This window comes from Tribolium castaneum, chromosome 7 (assembly GCF_031307605.1).
Source record: "Tribolium castaneum strain GA2 chromosome 7, icTriCast1.1, whole genome shotgun sequence".
Taxonomy (NCBI): domain Eukaryota; kingdom Metazoa; phylum Arthropoda; class Insecta; order Coleoptera; family Tenebrionidae; genus Tribolium; species Tribolium castaneum.
The window spans coordinates 2,871,079-2,888,273 of NC_087400.1; the positions used below are offsets into that span (position 1 = coordinate 2,871,079).

Consider the following 17,195-nt stretch of genomic DNA (forward strand, 5'->3'; position numbering starts at 1 on the left):
TTTTTTGTATTTTTCTATTATATTTCCTTTCACTTTTTATAAATTGTTGCGATACGCACGCGGATAAAAAAATAATAAAAAAAATAACGAACAAGTATAAAAATAAAAAGATGTATGTAGTCATTTGTACCAAATTTTCAAATTTCGCGCCATGACGTCACACAATCCTTGCGGCAAATGGAGGGGAGAGCTGGTTAAGTCATTGCCGATTTTTGGGGTTATTTTGAAATTTGGCGCCACAAAGATGCTAACAAGAGGTTGGTGAACCTGGCTTTACGATGGGTTTTTTAATCAACAACAAACTGATAAATTTGGGCAAATATTGACACATACGAACCCGTCACGTCTCTTCACCGGCCGCGGTCCAAAAATCACAAGTCCGTCCCTGTTTCCGGTGATAACCCGCGAATTTGCACATTTTTCCGTCACTTCACTCAATAAAACCCACTTCACTCCCGAAATCAAAATTTAAATCGTGTAAAAAATGTCGTTTTCGGTCGTTTATGATCGTGCGTTTCCGTGTCGAAACACGACGTATATATCACCGCGCGCTTGATTTCCACAAACATTTTCCGAGGATGGGACGATGCCTTGCCTTCCGTGTTTGTCAATCGTTGTCGTCTTCTAGTGTCCGTTAAGCGTATCGGGGCCGATGGAAGCGAAGCCTTCGAAGATGTCCCGTCTGTTCCAGACGTCGTCCGTCGAATCCAAAGACGAATACGAGGAGGTAAATGCCCCAAAGTTAGCCGATTGTTCGATGGTGCTTTGTCCGCCATTTTCCCCTCGCCCTGTCAAACTCACCGGCGCCAAATTCAAAATTGCAGAAACTCGAACGCAGCTACCAGGCCGTCACCGCCCTGACGGCGGGCCTCAGCGACAAGGACGCCTACGACGCCATCACCAAGGCCCTGCTCAAGGACAAGGGCTACGAGGAGGTGTCGCTGGGCCTGCTGGTCACCATCCTCACCGAGCCGCACAACGCCGCCCGCGGCTACCGCGACCTCACCCTCATCTCCAACGACGGCTTCGGCCTGGTGCTCAACTCGCTCTCGCAGCTGGTGCTCGACCGCTACCTGCGCTTCACCGACGTGGTCAAGGGCCAGGTGGTGTGGCTGCTCCGGGAGATGATCAAGAACGCGGTCAACAACGTCGACAACCTCTGCTGGAACCTGATGCGGCACGCGGCCGGCGGCGACGTCTCCGCCAAGAACATCGCGCTCATCGAGAGCCTCCTCGACGTGCTGGTGGAGTATCGCAGTTGGCTGGACAAGTTCCCGCTGCTCATACCCTCGGTTGTTTACACCTACTTGCGATTGGTGGAGGACCACAATGCGCCTTATTTAGCCAACTTAAGACAGAAGGAAGTTAATTTTTTAATTAGTTTGATTAGGGAACGGTTCAATGACTGTATCGGGATCGGGCGTGACCTAGTGAGACTCTTGCAGAACGTTGCCAGAATCCCGGAATTTGAACAACTCTGGAAGGATATTCTCACTGCCCCCAGGACGCTCAGTCCCACGTTTACGGGGGTTTTGCAACTGCTGCAAGCGAGAACGTCCAGGAGGTACCTCCAGTCGAGGCTCACGCCGGACATGGAGAGAAAACTCGTCTTTTTTACGTCCCAGGTGGGTACATAACCTCAAAAATGACGAAAAATCCATGGCCTTGACAATTTTTTATTTCGAAAAGTCGCCTTTGGTTTACAATATGGCCAAGTCGGGCCCCTAATATACAGGGTGTGTCTACAATCAACGCCAGCGTGATTGGGGCAAAAAATACATTTCTTGAATTTGGCCAAGATTTCAGATAACTTGCCGTTTTTCCATTCAAGTTTACAAAACTATTGAAAAAAAAGTGTCATTGACACTTATTAGTCAACGCCACTTTGATGGAATCAGCCATTTAATCTAACCTAAAAACTCGTGATTTTTTAGTCTACAAGGTGTTTTAACTACATTTAAGCCTGTATTTTATGTTCAGTGTCGGTTTTTCAAAAATGAATACGCTCTATATTGTACAGGGTGTGTCAACGAAAAGAAAAATCGGAGGCTTTTTATCACCACAGGGCCATTTTTTAATCAACGCTGATACGTGATAAGTTAGAGGAAAAACACATTTTTTATAAATTCATAGAAATTGGTGAAGAGTCGATGTAAAGAGTAAATACGCAAATTCCTTTTCTATACAGGGTGTGTCACAAATATACCGACGCTGCTCTGTTGTGAGGTCTCATTGACATATATCAGTCAACGCCTCTTTGATGAAATAAAATGCGTGCTGAGACATGTAATCTAACCCCAAAAATTCAAAAAACAAGGAAATCTTTTACAAAAACAACATTAGAACGTGTATTTTATTGTTAGGGGCAGATATTCCTAATTAAAAATGCAAAAATTGGCCAAGATTTATCGAAAACTTGCCTTTTTGTATTAAAATCTGTATAAAGATACTGTTTTTTAAGGTTGACATTGATATTTAATTTAATTTTTTGCTTTATTGCCACTTGTGAGACAACGCCACTTTGATAAAGAAATAAAAAACTTTTTTTTTTCTACAAACACTTGCGTTTTATTGTTGACATTAATTCTCAATGTAGAGGGTGTTTCAACATTTTTAATCAACGCTACATTTATCAAAAAAAGTTGTGTTTTTCCGTGTGTAACAATAAAAACGTCGTCGCGTCATCGCTGGCTTGATGCAATTAAAAAAATTGGTGAATATTTAATTAAAGTGGGCTTTGATCCTTATCTAAAAGTCGTGAGGTTTTTCTCTCGCTTATGACGTAATTTTACATCGTGGCAGCGAAGAGTTTAGTTTACGTGACGTCATTGGCATTTAATCATCGCACACTTGATTTGGGGTATGGTTAAAAAAATATATTACGAGGTATTTCGAAAAAATAGGTAAATGTTCGAAGTGGGACGTGGAATCAATGTTTTTACAAGTTGGTTACCAATCAATACTATAAAGCGAATGCAACAACTTATGGATTATTTTGTAAAGTGTACGCAAATATTGAAATTTTAATTCGCAATATTAATTAAAAGCACTTTCACGTCATTTGTATTATTTAAGAACGTGACTACTTGATTGTTGTATTTTTGTGACACACAGCCGACTTGATTGTTTAATGAATTTAGGCAAAACCAGATAGGTTTTTACCGGTTGTGCGTAATAAACAAATTACTAATTGAATTTATTGCTTTTGCTGATAAATTTAGAATCAAGGTTGTTGATGTTGTGATTTTTTGTATTTCTTGTACGGGATAGGTCAAGAAAAAATACCTAGACTTAAATAACCCTCGATGAATCAGAGTGGGCATTGGAAGCGTTCTTTTGTTTTCTATTAAAAAACTCACCTACTTGTGGTATTTTTCGTTGTAGATTAATAATGAATTAATTAATTAAACGTGATCAAAGTACGAGAATGCGTTTCTGGTTTACATTTCTAAATGAATTTTTGTTGACAGACAACCGAACTACTAAAACCTTGCTAATTTACATTACCAAACAGATAATAGAGTAGGTATATACCGAAACAGTCTGCAAATACAAATAAACCCGACCATCGCTCGTATTATTAAAACTTTCACAATGGAGGAAATTCAGACGTCGTATATCAACTTTTAATCGAACAAACAGAAAATAAAACGAAATGAGAGAGAAATTACCCGAGGATGAAATTTTAAAAGGGCGGCTGTGATTCTAAATGACAATCAAATGACGTTTCATGGCTAACTTTCACGACATCACGGCCAACTAAACATTTTTATGACATTCAAATCAGTCCACTTCTTTTTGTTTTGTTATCCATTTTTACCAAATTGTCTAAATAAAATTCTTTTACCATATTTTTTGAAAAAAAAATAAGGTGAACTTGATCAACGACTTTTACTATTATTTTTGACGTTTGGTCACAGCCAACTATTCCAATAAGATTTATTAGCCAACTACTCTAAACCACAGATACTTTTAAAATTGTTTTTTTGACATTTGAGCATGACTTTGGTTTTTTTATTACAAGAAATTTTTTTGACGTTTATTATGCACACTCTTTAGCTACTTGTTTTATTATTTTTATCGATTTTTTTTAATCTCAGCTATTTATTGCATATTTTTTGTCAGAATTTGCAGATTTTTGTGATGTTTTCAAGTTAACAGTTTTGACATTTGGCTGTTGACACGTTTAGTTTAACTTTTGATCACAAAAACATTTGACATTTGGTCATAGCCAACTACTTTCTCGTACTAATTTTTGACAACGGCCCACAGCCACCTGTTCTTATGTGTTTTTTTGTCGTTTTCAATCGAATTTGACCACATATTTCCACAGCCAACTGATAACGACTACAGTATAAGTTTTTTTGAGTATTTTTTACTCCAACAACGGCTGTTCTAGTTAGTTTGTTGCTTTTATTTCTTACTTTTTCCAAAAACAGTGTTACTTTTTAGTTTTTTTTTAATTGACACTACATCACGGCCATCTATGACCGTCCAGGATGGCCGTTCATATGTATATTTTTGCAATTTTTTCACAAGTAAATGTAACCAGTTTGTTTTTTTTTGAATTTTTTTTATTTTTATGTAAATTTTCGATTCTGTTTGAATATAATTTTTTGTTATTTGTTTGCAGCCATCGGTAATTATTTGACTTGACCTGCCCTGACCACAGCCAACTGCGTGGTTATTATAATGTTTTTTGAAAATTTTAATGCAATTTTTCTGTTTTTAACCGCCGTTAACTGATTTTTTTCATACCTAAAAATCTTGAGACATTCTTGTATTGTGTAGTAGTTTTGTGATTGACATATAATCACGGCCATCTATTCTGATATAGTTTTCCAGTCAATTGAAAGTTCCGTTTTTTTAATGATTTATGTAAATTTTTAATATAATTATTTGTCATTTGTTCCCAGCCATCTGTAATTATTCTAGTATAGATTATTTGACTTGACCTGACCTGACCACAGCCAACTACGCGATTTTAATATTGTTTTTTGAAAATTCTAATGCAATTTTGGTGTTTTTTAACCGCTGTTAGCATAATTTTTTCATAATTAAATTTACTATTGTGTAGTGGTTTTCTGGTTGACATTTAATCACGGCTATCTACTCTCTTACAAGTTTTCAGTCAACTTAAAGGTACAGTTGTTTTTTTAACAATTTCTTTGTTTTTTATTTAAGTTTAAGCCCATTTGAATATAAATATTTGTCATTTGTTCACAGCCATCTGCAATTATTTGACTTGACCTGACCTGACCACAGCCAACTGCGTGGTTGAAATGATTTTTTTTACCAAATATTCTTGAACATTCGACTATTGCGAAGTCATGGCTATCTATTCGAATTATTTTTTTTTTTTAATTTCACAGCCAACTAATAAAAATTCCTATTAATGCCAGTTTTTTAATAGTTGACGTTTTTCCCTCCCCAGGTCCGTTTCGGCAACCACAAACGTTACCAGGACTGGTTCCAACGCCAATACCTCGCCACCCCCGAATCGCAGAGCCTCCGTTGCGACATAATTCGTTTCATCGTTGGCGTAATCCATCCAACAAACGAACTTCTCTGCTCGGATATAATCCCTCGTTGGGCGGTCATCGGTTGGCTGTTAACCACATGCACCTCATCCGTAGCCGTCTCGAACGCCAAACTGGCCCTCTTCTACGATTGGCTGTTCTTCGACAGCGAAAAAGACAACATTATGAACATTGAACCGGCGATCTTAGTAATGCACCATTCGATGCGTTCACATCCTGCCGTCAGTGCAACCCTGCTTGATTTTTTATGCCGAATTATCCCCAACTTCCACCAACCGTTAACCGAAAAAGTACGAAACGGTATTTTCTCATCGCTGCGTAAAATACTAGAGAAACGGGTGGTGCCGTCGTTGGTGCCACTGTTCGACAATGGGAAACTTGACCCGGAGCTGAGGAACATGGTACGGGAGACGTTTAAGGAGTTCTGTGCTGCGACGGTCCCGGAAAGCTCCGGGGTCAACAACCACGTGAATAACCATGTTTTGGACAACGAACCGGCGTTTAGTGACGATGAGGAGGAGCAGCCGTTGACGATTTGTGCCCTTGACGACGACAGCGACGAGGATGATGACGATATACCGTTGTCGAAGGTGCGGTTGCGGAAGGTCCAGGATAAGTTGGACGAGAGTATAGATGGGCCTTTGGGGGAGATTTTGACCAAGTTGCAGCTGGAGAAGGATCGGGAGAGTCGCTGTGGTCACATGGAGACGTTTCTTCAAACCTTGATGGGGTTTGAGGGTGACGATGAGGATAATCTACCAATGATCGCAAAGACTTTGGCCAACATAATCCAAGACGATCACAAGTGCGGTGAGCTCAAGCCGGAACAAATGACTGACGATGAGCTGCTTGAAAGCATCAAGTTGCCACTGTTTGTCCTCTTCCAAACGCTGTACAATTTCACGAAACAGGACGAGGACGGCAAAGAGATCCTCAATCGCTTATTGGCCGAGATGCGCAATTGTTTCCCCACCGTCGGCTACTTCCTCCTCTACTTCCTCAAAGTTCAAATACGGACAGAGAACAAACGCGAGGACCAGACCAAAGCAAGTGCGCTGAAAGTGAGTGTGTACAAGGAGTATTGCCAATCGTGTGATAAAAAAATAGACGTTTGTTTGCTCGACGACTTGATCGCATGCCACATCAGTGATACCAAACTAATGATGTGGATAGTGCCTGATTTATTTAGGGATTTTAAACAACAAACTGTTAACAACGCTCAAATAATACGTGTGATAATCTCAGCGATTGACTCTCGCCAATTACAAACGCTAGTCGGTAAAGTGCTTCAAGGTCATTTAGTGATGTTCAAAAGTGAGAATCTGGTGCCGTTGCTTAAAATCACGCTAACGTGGGAAAGTATCGAGCAGTTTTTTTTCTGGCAACTGATACACGCCCACGATATTTCCATTGATACCGTTCTACCATTGGTAACACAACTGGACTATGAGCAGCATTCGGAAGCGCTAACTGCGATCACGCTGATGCTGAAGCAGGAGCGGCCCAACGCCGACTATGTCAAGTATTTATTTTCGCGCGATTTGTCGCCGTCCGGCGATTTGTTTATTTTTACCATTGTTAAGTACTGGTGTGATGAGTATATTGATAAGGTGGCTGAGTTGATTTCGTCGTTGTTGAGTACGCGGTATCCGTCAACGTCGCCGAATAAGCGGAAACGTAGCGGGAATAAGACGCTGAGTGCGACGGTGCCGTCGGCCGACCAGGTCCTGGGGCATTTGGAACAGTTGAGGGTGATTTGTGAGCGGCATGACTGTATGGCGATCTATACGCTGGATTCGATGCAGAGGGCGCTGAATATCGCGATGAATAATTGTAGTGATGGGCAAAAGAAGCAGTACGGACAGTTGTTTGCATTGTTGGAGGAGGAGGAGGAGGTTAGTAGTGCGACGAAGAGTCGCTCGCAAGGGAGGGGGAGGAAGCCGGTGAATAAGAGTGCGGTGGCGACGAAGAGGACGGCGGTTAGGGAGATTTGTGATTCGTCGGAGGAGAGTAGCGAGGTACGAAAATTGTATGATTTTAAAATTGTTTTTTGCATATCACGCTCATACTATGGAAATTTGGGACAACATTAAAGCATCAAATTGAAGCGTGCTTGAAACTCTATCGTTTGCCATATAATTTTGTTTTTTTGGACTACTAGAAGTATTTATTTTTTGACTGGCACTGAAACTTGATACACCCTGTATAGTACTTTTTTAGGTATTTTCAAATTGTCACTAACTTGTATCTCTTTAAATAAGCGAAAAACAACTCTGAAATAATAATAATAATAATAATAATAATAATAATAATAATAATAATAATAACGAAATCGTCAAAATTTATTGTTTTTCTTCTATGTGAGGAAGTTTTGACAGTTTAATAACTAATGCTGAACATCTTTCTCTCTCATTTAAATAAAAAAACAGACTAGAATATGAATCCATGATTATCTAAAAATTGCATACATGGAAAGAGAAAATACTAATGAATGTAAGAATAAAAAATTAAGTAATATGCAAAAAGAAAAGAAAAGTATGTAATAATATCGTAGGGAAATTGAAAAAATAACACGACAACAAAAAAAAACAATAAAATTGCTAAATGTACAATAGGTATCTTTGATTTGTTTTTTAATGAGTTGAAAAAATATTTTATTTTCCAGAAAAATGAAGCGAGAATTTTTTAATAAATAAATGATAAAAGAACAATTTTTTTATTATTATTTTTTGAGAGTAAAACATTTTACTTTATTGTATTTATTTTATTTATTGTTTATTTTTTATTAAAAAAATACAGATTTTACTTTTTAATAAGTGAATAACAGAGTCTAATTTCTTGTTGGGTTGTGTTTCAAATAATGAAAAAATAATTGAAAAAAAAGACATGAGCTTCTTAACTACCTGGAAATCTTTAAAAAACTGCGACAAAATGAAGAGAGTTCAGTGTAAAAATGAATTTCTGATTGGGTTTAAACGAATAAAATAAAAAAAGAATAAAAGGAAAAAAATAAAAATACCTCTGCTAATAAATACGAAAAAACAAAGAGAAGTTGGTCGGTAAAGGGAAGAAATTTATACGGAAAAATTAAGAAAAGAAAACAGTATAAGGAAAAAATTACATACAGAGTGTCGCACGTAATTTTGGTTAAATTGCATTATCATTATATGTCGATTATAAATTGATGACTTTGTTTTTGAGCAAAATTTCGTCAAAAATATGCCGAAAAAACACAAAATTTAGTTGAAAATGGTGTTATTTTTTATCAAAAGCATTCTTGTTGTTGTCTTTTTCGAGTATCTTGGCACACTTTTGAAATTAATTTAATTTTTTTTGCGAAAAGTTTTACTAAAATTCGGCAAACTTTGTTTTATTCGATTTAATAAATAAATGATAAAAGAATATTTTTTTTTATTAGTTTTTGAGAGAAAAACATTTTACTTTATTATATTTATATATTTTATTTATTGTTTATTTTTAATAAAAAAAATAAAAAATAAAGATTTTACTTTTTGATAAGTGAATAACAAAGTCTAATTTCTAGTTGGGATTTGTTTCAAATAATGAAAAAATTAATCAAAAAAAAGGCATGAGCTTCCTAACTACCTGGTAATCTTTAAAAAACTGCGACAAAATGAAGAGAGTTCAGTGTAAAAATGAAATTCTGATTGGGTTTAAACAAATAAAATAAAAAAAAAGAATAAAAGGAAAAAATTAAAAACACCTGCTAATAAATACGAAAAAACAAAGAGAAGTTGGTCGGTAAAGGGAAGAAATTTATACAAAAAAAAATAAAAAACAGTATAAGGAAAAAAATATATAGTGTTTCACGTAATTTTGGTAAAATGGCATCAATACTATTTATATGTCGATTACAAATTGATTAGACTTCGTTTTTGAGCAAAATTTCGTCAAAAAGATGCCGAAAAACCACAAAATTTGGTCAAAAATGGTGTTATTTTTCATCAAAAGTGTTCCTATTGTTGTCTTTTTCGAGTATCTTGGCACACTTTTGAAATGAATTTAATTTTTTTTTTCCAAAAATTTTACCAAAATTCAGCAAACTCTGTTTTATTTGATTTAGTCCATTTTTGAGCAAAAGTTTTAAGCCAAAATCACAAAATATAGTCAAAACTGATAATTTTAGGCACTTTTTGGACTAAATCTCGTACCAAAGTCAACAAAAACAACTTACTTTTTTGTTTTTTTATGGGTTTAGTATTTTTTATTATTATTTTAATAGAAACGTAATTATTTTATTAAAGTTTCTCAAAAACCAACCAACAGTTACATAAATTTGGCGAAAAAATTCGCTAAATCAAACTGATAAAATATCAATTTACGTCAAAAAACACAAAATTTGGGCGGGGTTTAAGCAGCCAACTTGTGAAAACATTCTCAAACAATAGTCATGGTCTTTTCCAGCTGACCTTGTTCAGATTTTGGTGCAAACGAATTCCGTATTTGTTGTAATTTGAAATTTGAAATTTGAAATTCGCAGTTTCCAGTCCGCCATAAATTTGAATAAGTTGTTTAGTTTGGTGGGCGTGTCCAAGCCAATTTGAAAATTGTTTTGTTTTCCAGGAGGAGGAGATCGTGAAGCCAAAGCAGCCTAAGAAGCGTAAAAAAGTGATGTCCGACAGTGATTGACGGAACCAAGTCGTAGCAGTGGATTCGTCGTGTGTGAAGCACATCGGAATTAAGGAACGTCATATCAGATGCAAGCTTGTGATCATTAGCATTATTCAGAGACACGTACTGTGGTGAAGAGGAAAGGAAATAATAATAAAAAATGAGCGGAGGAATAACTAAATGAAGTGAATACACTGCCTGTAGACAAGATTCAAAGACAAATATCGATGTCTTGATTGAATAAACACAATTGTTGAGTACCTTAAGAAACGTTGTTAATTATTGTATTATTTTACATGTTTATCAGTAACTCTCATGTGTATTCTGTATTATATTTTCTGTAAATTGTTACTGTTAGGTTGTACCATCCTCTGTTGTCATTTTTGCTATTCAAGGGTCTATTATTAGAACAAGTTTTTAAGCGAACTGTAAATTGATAGTGTTTTATTACAAGCGGATGTATAAATTTGTAAATATATTTATAAAGAGCAGGATATGTTTTGACACGGAGTAGTGTCCCCGTACGATCAATATAATTTGTTTTATTACAATTTTACTATCAATAACCCCCTAACCTACGATTTCTAGTGACATTTCGTCGCGCTGTGCGTCACGTTGGCGAAACCATAACCAAATTAATTGTTAACCGTTGCTAATTAAATCAATTTGGACAAACGTGGTCCTTCTAGCTCCCCCCACGCCCAGTAAAATTCGTTTTTACGCAATTTTACCCACGAATTTTACCAAGATTCACCTTTGGTTGGCAATGCTGCGTTGCCAACCGCAAATTCCCTAAGTGGGGTGTGTGCAATGAGCAATCGAGTGTGCCGTGTCCGTGTGGGGGCTTCAGCACGTCCAAACTAACCTCACAGGATGATGGGTATTTTCAAGCGGCGCCCCCGCACCGGGGACAGCCCCTCGTCCATCGGGGCCGTGATCAGCGAGCCCACGAACGTCAACCACGACATTCATGTGAGTGTGAACGCGCAAGGGGAGCTCGAGGGGCTGCCGTCGGCCTGGCTGCGCCAGATCGGCACCCAAATCACCAGAGATGAGCAAGTCAACAACCCCCTGGCGGTTAAGCAGGCCGTCAAGTTCTACAACTACTCGATCAAGAAGCAGGAGAAGGGCGAGATGAAGCACATCATCACGGAGCCCCTCATTGACGAGGAGACGAAGGAAATCGACAAGTACATGAACTCGAAGGACGCGCACAAGAGCAAGGACGGGAATTTGGACGACGAGGGCAACGAAGAGCCCATTTATGTAAATACGTAAGTTTTGGCTGTTAAAATAAATAATAAGAAAAGGATTGATAATTGATTAGTGGCACTTTTATTTGATATCAGTGATAGTTGATAATTATCGAATTAAAAAAAAATAACCGCAGTTGGCTTTGTAAAAATGACAAGTGGCCATGAAATGTCAAATAATTATTTCAAACATTGAAACAATAAATTAGATTATAGTTTTTTATGGTTGCCATTACCGAAATTTGACATTTTTAATCGTATAATTAAGTAAAAATTGACACTTTGAAGATAATTAATAATTTAATAAATGACAATGTCACTAGATTGTTTTTGTTCAGTTGATTGTTATTTTGGCAACAGCGTCTTCAATTGTTTGTTTATTACGTACTCAGGGCCGCCTATGACTTATTGTATGTTTTTCTAATAATAAACAACTGAAAGTACAAAATAAAACGTAAATGTTACTTCCGGCCGACTAGATCGAAATTATTAAACAAGTGAATATCGATTACGTCTTATGCACCTGTTTTTCATAACAACGTAACGTGAAACAAATAGAAAACAAATTGCGTTGGGTTGTTTTCTAATGACGTTTGGGCTTAAGCTACTTGATTAATTGTTCAAATATCTGGGTGCTTAAAAATCTATTAAAGTACTTCTTTTATCATTTAATTTCGTTGCAAGGTTGTGACGGTCGCTGACCTGAGAAAATGCCAACATAATGAAAATTTTGGTTTTGGAGTGTTACTACCAACCTAAATGTCAATATTCTTGTATAAAAGTTTCTTACAAAATATAAAAAAGAAGGTTCTTCTTGTTTTATATCCTAAATCCTCTTAAAAAAGTACATTTCAATGTCTGTGGTCAATTATGTCATTTGAGGAAATGAGAACAAACAAATTTATTTATAAATTGAACGTAATGACATTTATCCAAGACTGACTAGATACAATTTTATTTATTTGTTATTTTTTGAAAATTAAGAGAAAAAATTGGTTCATTGACTACTTGATTCTTTTATTTGTATTTAAATACTGTTTTTGTGATATTTAATGAGAATATTCTTGTATAAAAAATATTTATAAAATACTATAAAAAATTGTAAATATTAAAAAAATAAACGCTAGTTAGTCGATTATTTTTTATCGGTTACTAATTATTTTTATCGATACTATCGTTTATGAATTCATCTTTTTTTTATTCAATAAATAAATAAAGAGGGTCCTTACTGTTTCACAGACTGTTTATTGAAAACCACTTACAAAAATTCTCTTAATAAAGGACATTTCATTATCTGTGGTCAATTTTTTCATTGTTTTGTGACATTTGTGGTAATAATGATTAATAAATTTATTTAAAAAATGAACGTTTTTTAATGTCATTTTTCCAAAACTGCCTAGATACAATTTTGTTAATAAATTTGTATATTTTTATAAAAATTAAAAAAAAATGTTTTACAGACTACTAGATTACCTTTTTTCTTTGTATTTATTGAACAAATAAAACAGTAAAAAGTACTATAAAATAACTAACGAACTTAATTTATTTTCATCTAAAATAAACGGAAAAAATGAACTAGAATAACCATTTTTTTATGTAGTTTTTAAACAAGTGAATAATGTTTATTTTTTCACTATTATTACGATACTTTTAGAAAATCTATAGCAAAAATTATCTATTTCATTATCAATTCTTTTGAGTAGGTAAAGTAGCACTTTAACCTTAAGGGTTGATGTTTTAATTTTTCTTTTTTTTTCAAATAAGTTTACAAATTCCAACATACAAGGTGATTTAAAAGTATCAGACAAACTCTCATATGATAAAAGACTTTCAGTTAAGCACAAAATTGAAGTCTTTTTTTTTCAAACAATTTTTTTAAATATATTTTTTAATTTGTTTTCCTTTGCACTGTTGTTGCAAGAGCTGTTAAAAAATTAACTTAGAAATTTAACTTTGAATAGCTATATCTTGCAAAAGAAGACTCAAACAATTTTTTGTCATTGAAACTTTTCATTCAGTTTGATGTCTCTTATCAGTACCCGAGAGATTGTACCGTACTTTTGAGTCACCCTGTATATATTTTTTTATTTGCTTTTGAACGTAACCTTTTTTTATACGCAGATAAACAATGTCTTTATCGTCTTGTATAATAATTAAATAACTATAAATTTATAAGTGTTAATTTGCCATAACTGAATGTTTTATTGACTATTTTAATTTTCTGTTCGAAGAATTCGTTAGTTTGGAATTTAGTAAACGATTTTCGCACAATTAATCCGATAAAAACCCACTTTAGATAAGATAAAATCTCCAATTTTCCCCCAAAATTTCAGAATAAACCGTCCTGAAACCGTGCCAGCAATCCCTCCAAAACGAACCCCAACGACAAATTTGAGAAAAGCGCCGAAAATCCCCGAACAACTCGACTGTCTGACCATCGACGAGGGCACGTGCGAACTGCGTCGCAAATCCTCCTCCGACGACGACATCCTCCGACGAAAAAGTGGACAAACCGACGAAGATTACATTCGCGAATTGAAAAAACTCTGTAATCCTGGAGATCCCAGTGATTTTTACTGCCGCAGTAACCGTGACCTGGGGACCGGTGCCATGGGCATTGTCTACGCCGCCACCGACCTCCAGACCGGCCAACCGGTTGCAATCAAAGACATCGACATGACGAAACAACAGCGCAAAGAGCTGCTTTTGAGCGAAATTGCGATAATGAAAAATTTCCAACACAAAAATTTGGTGAATTTTTTGGACGCGTTCGTGATGTATGACGACCATTTGTGGGTGGTGATGGAGCTGCTGGACGGGGGGCCTTTGACGGACGTCGTCACCGAGACGGTGATGAAGGAGCACCACATCGCCGCAGTGTGCCATGAAGTCTTACAGGTATTTTTTTAATCCAAAAATTTTACCCCAAAAAATATTTTTACTTTTCTTGTTTTGGTTTTTTATTTTTCTGATGATATTGACTGTTTTAGCAAAAACTAAAAAAAAAATATTTGAAAAAAAAACTATTTATTTAATGTTTTTGTTATTTTTTCATGCGGAAGGAAAAATTGTTATATTATACACGACGATAAAGATTTATCTACAATCTCTCTATCGTCGTGTATAATCAATAACTATTAAAAATAATTGAAATCGAGATTTTTGTTATATTCTTAATTTTTTGACTATTATTATTATTATTGTCCCCAGGCCATTGATTATCTCCACTCCCGAGGCACCATCCACCGTGATATCAAATCTGATAACGTCCTCCTGAGCATGGACGGCTCCGTCAAGGTCACCGATTTCGGCTTCTGCGCCAGCGTAGTAGGCAATGAGCAGCGCGAAACAATGGTCGGGACGCCATATTGGATGGCACCGGAGGTGGTAACTCGTCAAAAATACGGCAAAAAAGTCGATATTTGGTCACTGGGTATAATGATAGTCGAAATGTTAGACGGGGAACCCCCGTATTTACGTGAACCGCCTCTAAGAGCATTGTATTTAATAACAGCCAATGGCAGGCCGAAAATTATAAGGTGGGGTGAATTGAGCTATAATTTGCGCGATTTTATCGATAGGTGTTTGCAAGTTGATGTCGATCAGAGGGCAACAGCCGAGGAATTGTTAAAGCATGAATTTTTAAGTGTGAGGAGTGAATTGAAATCGTTGACGCCTTTGATTAAAGCAGCGAAAAAGATGTTGCATAAGGCGTGACTAACGGCGATTGTATTTAGGGGGCGGGGCGAGGCTTGAAGGTGGGGCCTAATATGTGTGGACTGTGACGCATCTAACACATTCCAATTTTTCCAAAAAATAACAATAAATCATTACCACGTCAAAACAAGTAGTTACGAAAATATATATTTATTTTTAAAACGATACACAGTGTGACACAAGACACACATGACTGAACATTTATTCCCACAATTTCGTCGCTCCACCCTATACATTTTGTAAATTACGATATTTTTATAGTTCCTTAACGGGATATTTACACAGAGGTCCAAAAACGGCGATAATTTTATTGTAATGTTTTTCTATGATGTATAAATAAATTAATTCCAAGTGTCGACAATAAATCTATCTCCTTTGACAAAATCCTCGGCTTTTTCCTCGTCAAGTCCGCCGTATTTAACCAAATTTTTTGCCACACAAGTCCGTACATCCTTGACCACAGTCCTAAAATCCCCACAAACGTAAATATGAGCCCCCCGATTGACCCAATCGACGAAATCCGCCCCTCGCTTATCAATCTCACTCTGTATATATTTTTTTGAGTCACTCTCGCGTGAAAACGCGACATTTAAACGATTCACAATCCCTTCACACATCAATTCGTTGATTTCGTCTTTGAATAAAAAATCACGATCTCTGAAACGGCAACCATAAAACAACCAAACATCGCCGAATTCGTTTGCCAATTTCCAGTGTTGGAGGAATCCCCGGAATGGGGCGATTCCGGTCCCCGTGGCGATCATAATCACCGGATTCGCCAAATCCGGGAGCCGGAATAATCCCGGTTTGCGGAAATAGAAGGCGATTTGATTTTTGGACGAAATTTGCTTTTCCATGAATTTCGTACACAGACCAGTGACGTCGAACGTGATTTCGAGCGTGTGTGACAAGGGGGAGGAGCATATGGAGTAGGGGCGGGGCTGGAGCGGTGGGAGGTGTTCAAGGAGGAGCGAAATGGGCGGGGTAAGGGAGGGGAACGTCTCAAGGACGTTAAGTAACGAAGGGTTTGACGCGATAAAATCAGAGTAGTCGGGGGATTGGGGGGAGGAGAGGGAGGTGAGTCTAGAAGCGTCCGAACCCGAGGCGAAGCCGAGTAACGACTTGAGAAACAACTGAAAATTTTGGTGTTTTTTTTATGGGAGGTGGTAACAAGACTTACTTTTTTGGGCGGCGTGTGCAAATCCACATGATTTAGGAAAATCGTCCTTAGGGTGCTCCGCACCGGGAGGTGTTTTGGCACCACTGCGGTTTTTTTCCCACTGTTGGGTGAAACCCCCAATTCGCACGGTTGGTCAGCCTGGGCTTCGACCCCCAACCGTATGAAAATTTTCTCAACTAGGGACTCATCGTTACGTGGGAGCACCCCAATGGTGTCCCCCGGCATAAAATCAACCCCCACACCCTAACATTTTGAAAATAAGTTGGTAGCACTGATTATTCGTAAAATAATACCTCCAAATCCAGCCCTAACTTATAAACCGTTTTCGACCCTTCTGCCAATTTTCTTGCACTTTTCACCCCTTTGTGGTAAATTCCACTAACCGCAAATGGGACCACCCGATATTTCCACTCATCACAAACCTAAAAAAACGGCTTAGGAGCGTGAAAACGCACGGAAACAAACCTTAAACTCGCCCCCAGCCTCAAAAAATGTGACTTTCAAATAAGTTGAAGACATGTTTTTAACCTCAAAATTCAAATGTGTACCACATGACATGTTGGTTGGGTCCTTGTCAAGTGCTGTCAAAATGCCACAAAATAGCACAATTAAGCGAAAATTGTGACAATAATCGCGTTACGGGCCCCCTTCTACGTGAACACGTCCTATTACTGCGTAAAAATTTCCAAAAATTTCGAGAAAATTGTGAAAAAAGGGGGGCGAAACGTCCGAGTGGGTTGTAGGGGGGCTGCTGGACGTGTTAGTGGCGTTTGGGCCGTTCGGGGGGTTGTTTTTTCGTGTTTTAGTGTTTTTTGGCGATTTGTACCTCATTAAAATTTTTCGTTTTTGGGGGTTGGAGAACAGTAAGGGGGG

At 37.0% G+C, this 17,195-nt stretch overlaps 3 protein-coding genes across 3 annotated transcripts; 2 read left to right on the forward strand and 1 right to left on the reverse strand.

Annotated features, from left to right (window-relative positions):
- The first annotated feature begins 516 nt into the window (after positions 1–516).
- Positions 517–10,723, forward strand: IntS3 (Integrator 3). The gene is made up of 4 exons (XM_961941.4): positions 517–727; positions 825–1,625; positions 5,435–7,558; positions 10,125–10,723. Exons 1-4 carry the CDS (start codon positions 653–655, stop codon positions 10,188–10,190), a joined length of 3,066 nt encoding a protein of 1,021 aa, XP_967034.3. The 5' UTR covers positions 517–652; the 3' UTR covers positions 10,191–10,723.
- Positions 10,724–10,842: 119 nt separating this feature from the next.
- Pak3 lies at positions 10,843–15,507 on the forward strand. The gene is made up of 3 exons (XM_961843.5): positions 10,843–11,446; positions 13,759–14,323; positions 14,636–15,507. Exons 1-3 carry the CDS (start codon positions 11,046–11,048, stop codon positions 15,140–15,142), a joined length of 1,473 nt encoding a protein of 490 aa, XP_966936.3. The 5' UTR covers positions 10,843–11,045; the 3' UTR covers positions 15,143–15,507.
- LOC655238 (uncharacterized protein) lies at positions 15,274–17,173 on the reverse strand. Its single transcript, XM_961753.5, has 4 exons — positions 16,788–17,173; positions 16,616–16,744; positions 16,323–16,565; positions 15,274–16,275 (listed from the first exon to the last, which is right to left on the reverse strand). Exons 1-4 carry the CDS (start codon positions 16,878–16,880, stop codon positions 15,484–15,486), a joined length of 1,257 nt encoding a protein of 418 aa, XP_966846.3. The 5' UTR covers positions 16,881–17,173; the 3' UTR covers positions 15,274–15,483.
- Between the last annotated feature and the right edge of the window lie 22 nt (positions 17,174–17,195).

Bases quoted from the DNA above. Each gene is read 5' to 3' on its own strand.
- Pak3 (XM_961843.5), top strand. From the start codon at position 11,046: ATGATGGGTATTTTCAAGCGGCGCCCCCGCACCGGGGACAGCCCCTCG. The intron at 11,447-13,758 runs GTAAGTTTTGGC...CCAAAATTTCAG, and splicing joins GAGCCCATTTATGTAAATAC to AATAAACCGTCCTGAAACCG. The intron at 14,324-14,635 runs GTATTTTTTTAA...TATTGTCCCCAG, and splicing joins TGTGCCATGAAGTCTTACAG to GCCATTGATTATCTCCACTC.
- LOC655238 (XM_961753.5), bottom strand. From the start codon at position 16,880: ATGTCATGTGGTACACATTTGAATTTTGAGGTTAAAAACATGTCTTCA. The intron at 16,745-16,787 runs GTTTGTTTCCGT...CCGTTTTTTTAG, and splicing joins AGGCTGGGGGCGAGTTTAAG to GTTTGTGATGAGTGGAAATA. The intron at 16,566-16,615 runs GTATTATTTTAC...TCAAAATGTTAG, and splicing joins AGTTAGGGCTGGATTTGGAG to GGTGTGGGGGTTGATTTTAT.
- IntS3 (XM_961941.4), top strand. From the start codon at position 653: ATGGAAGCGAAGCCTTCGAAGATGTCCCGTCTGTTCCAGACGTCGTCC. The intron at 728-824 runs GTAAATGCCCCA...TCAAAATTGCAG, and splicing joins CCAAAGACGAATACGAGGAG to AAACTCGAACGCAGCTACCA. The intron at 1,626-5,434 runs GTGGGTACATAA...TTCCCTCCCCAG, and splicing joins TCGTCTTTTTTACGTCCCAG to GTCCGTTTCGGCAACCACAA.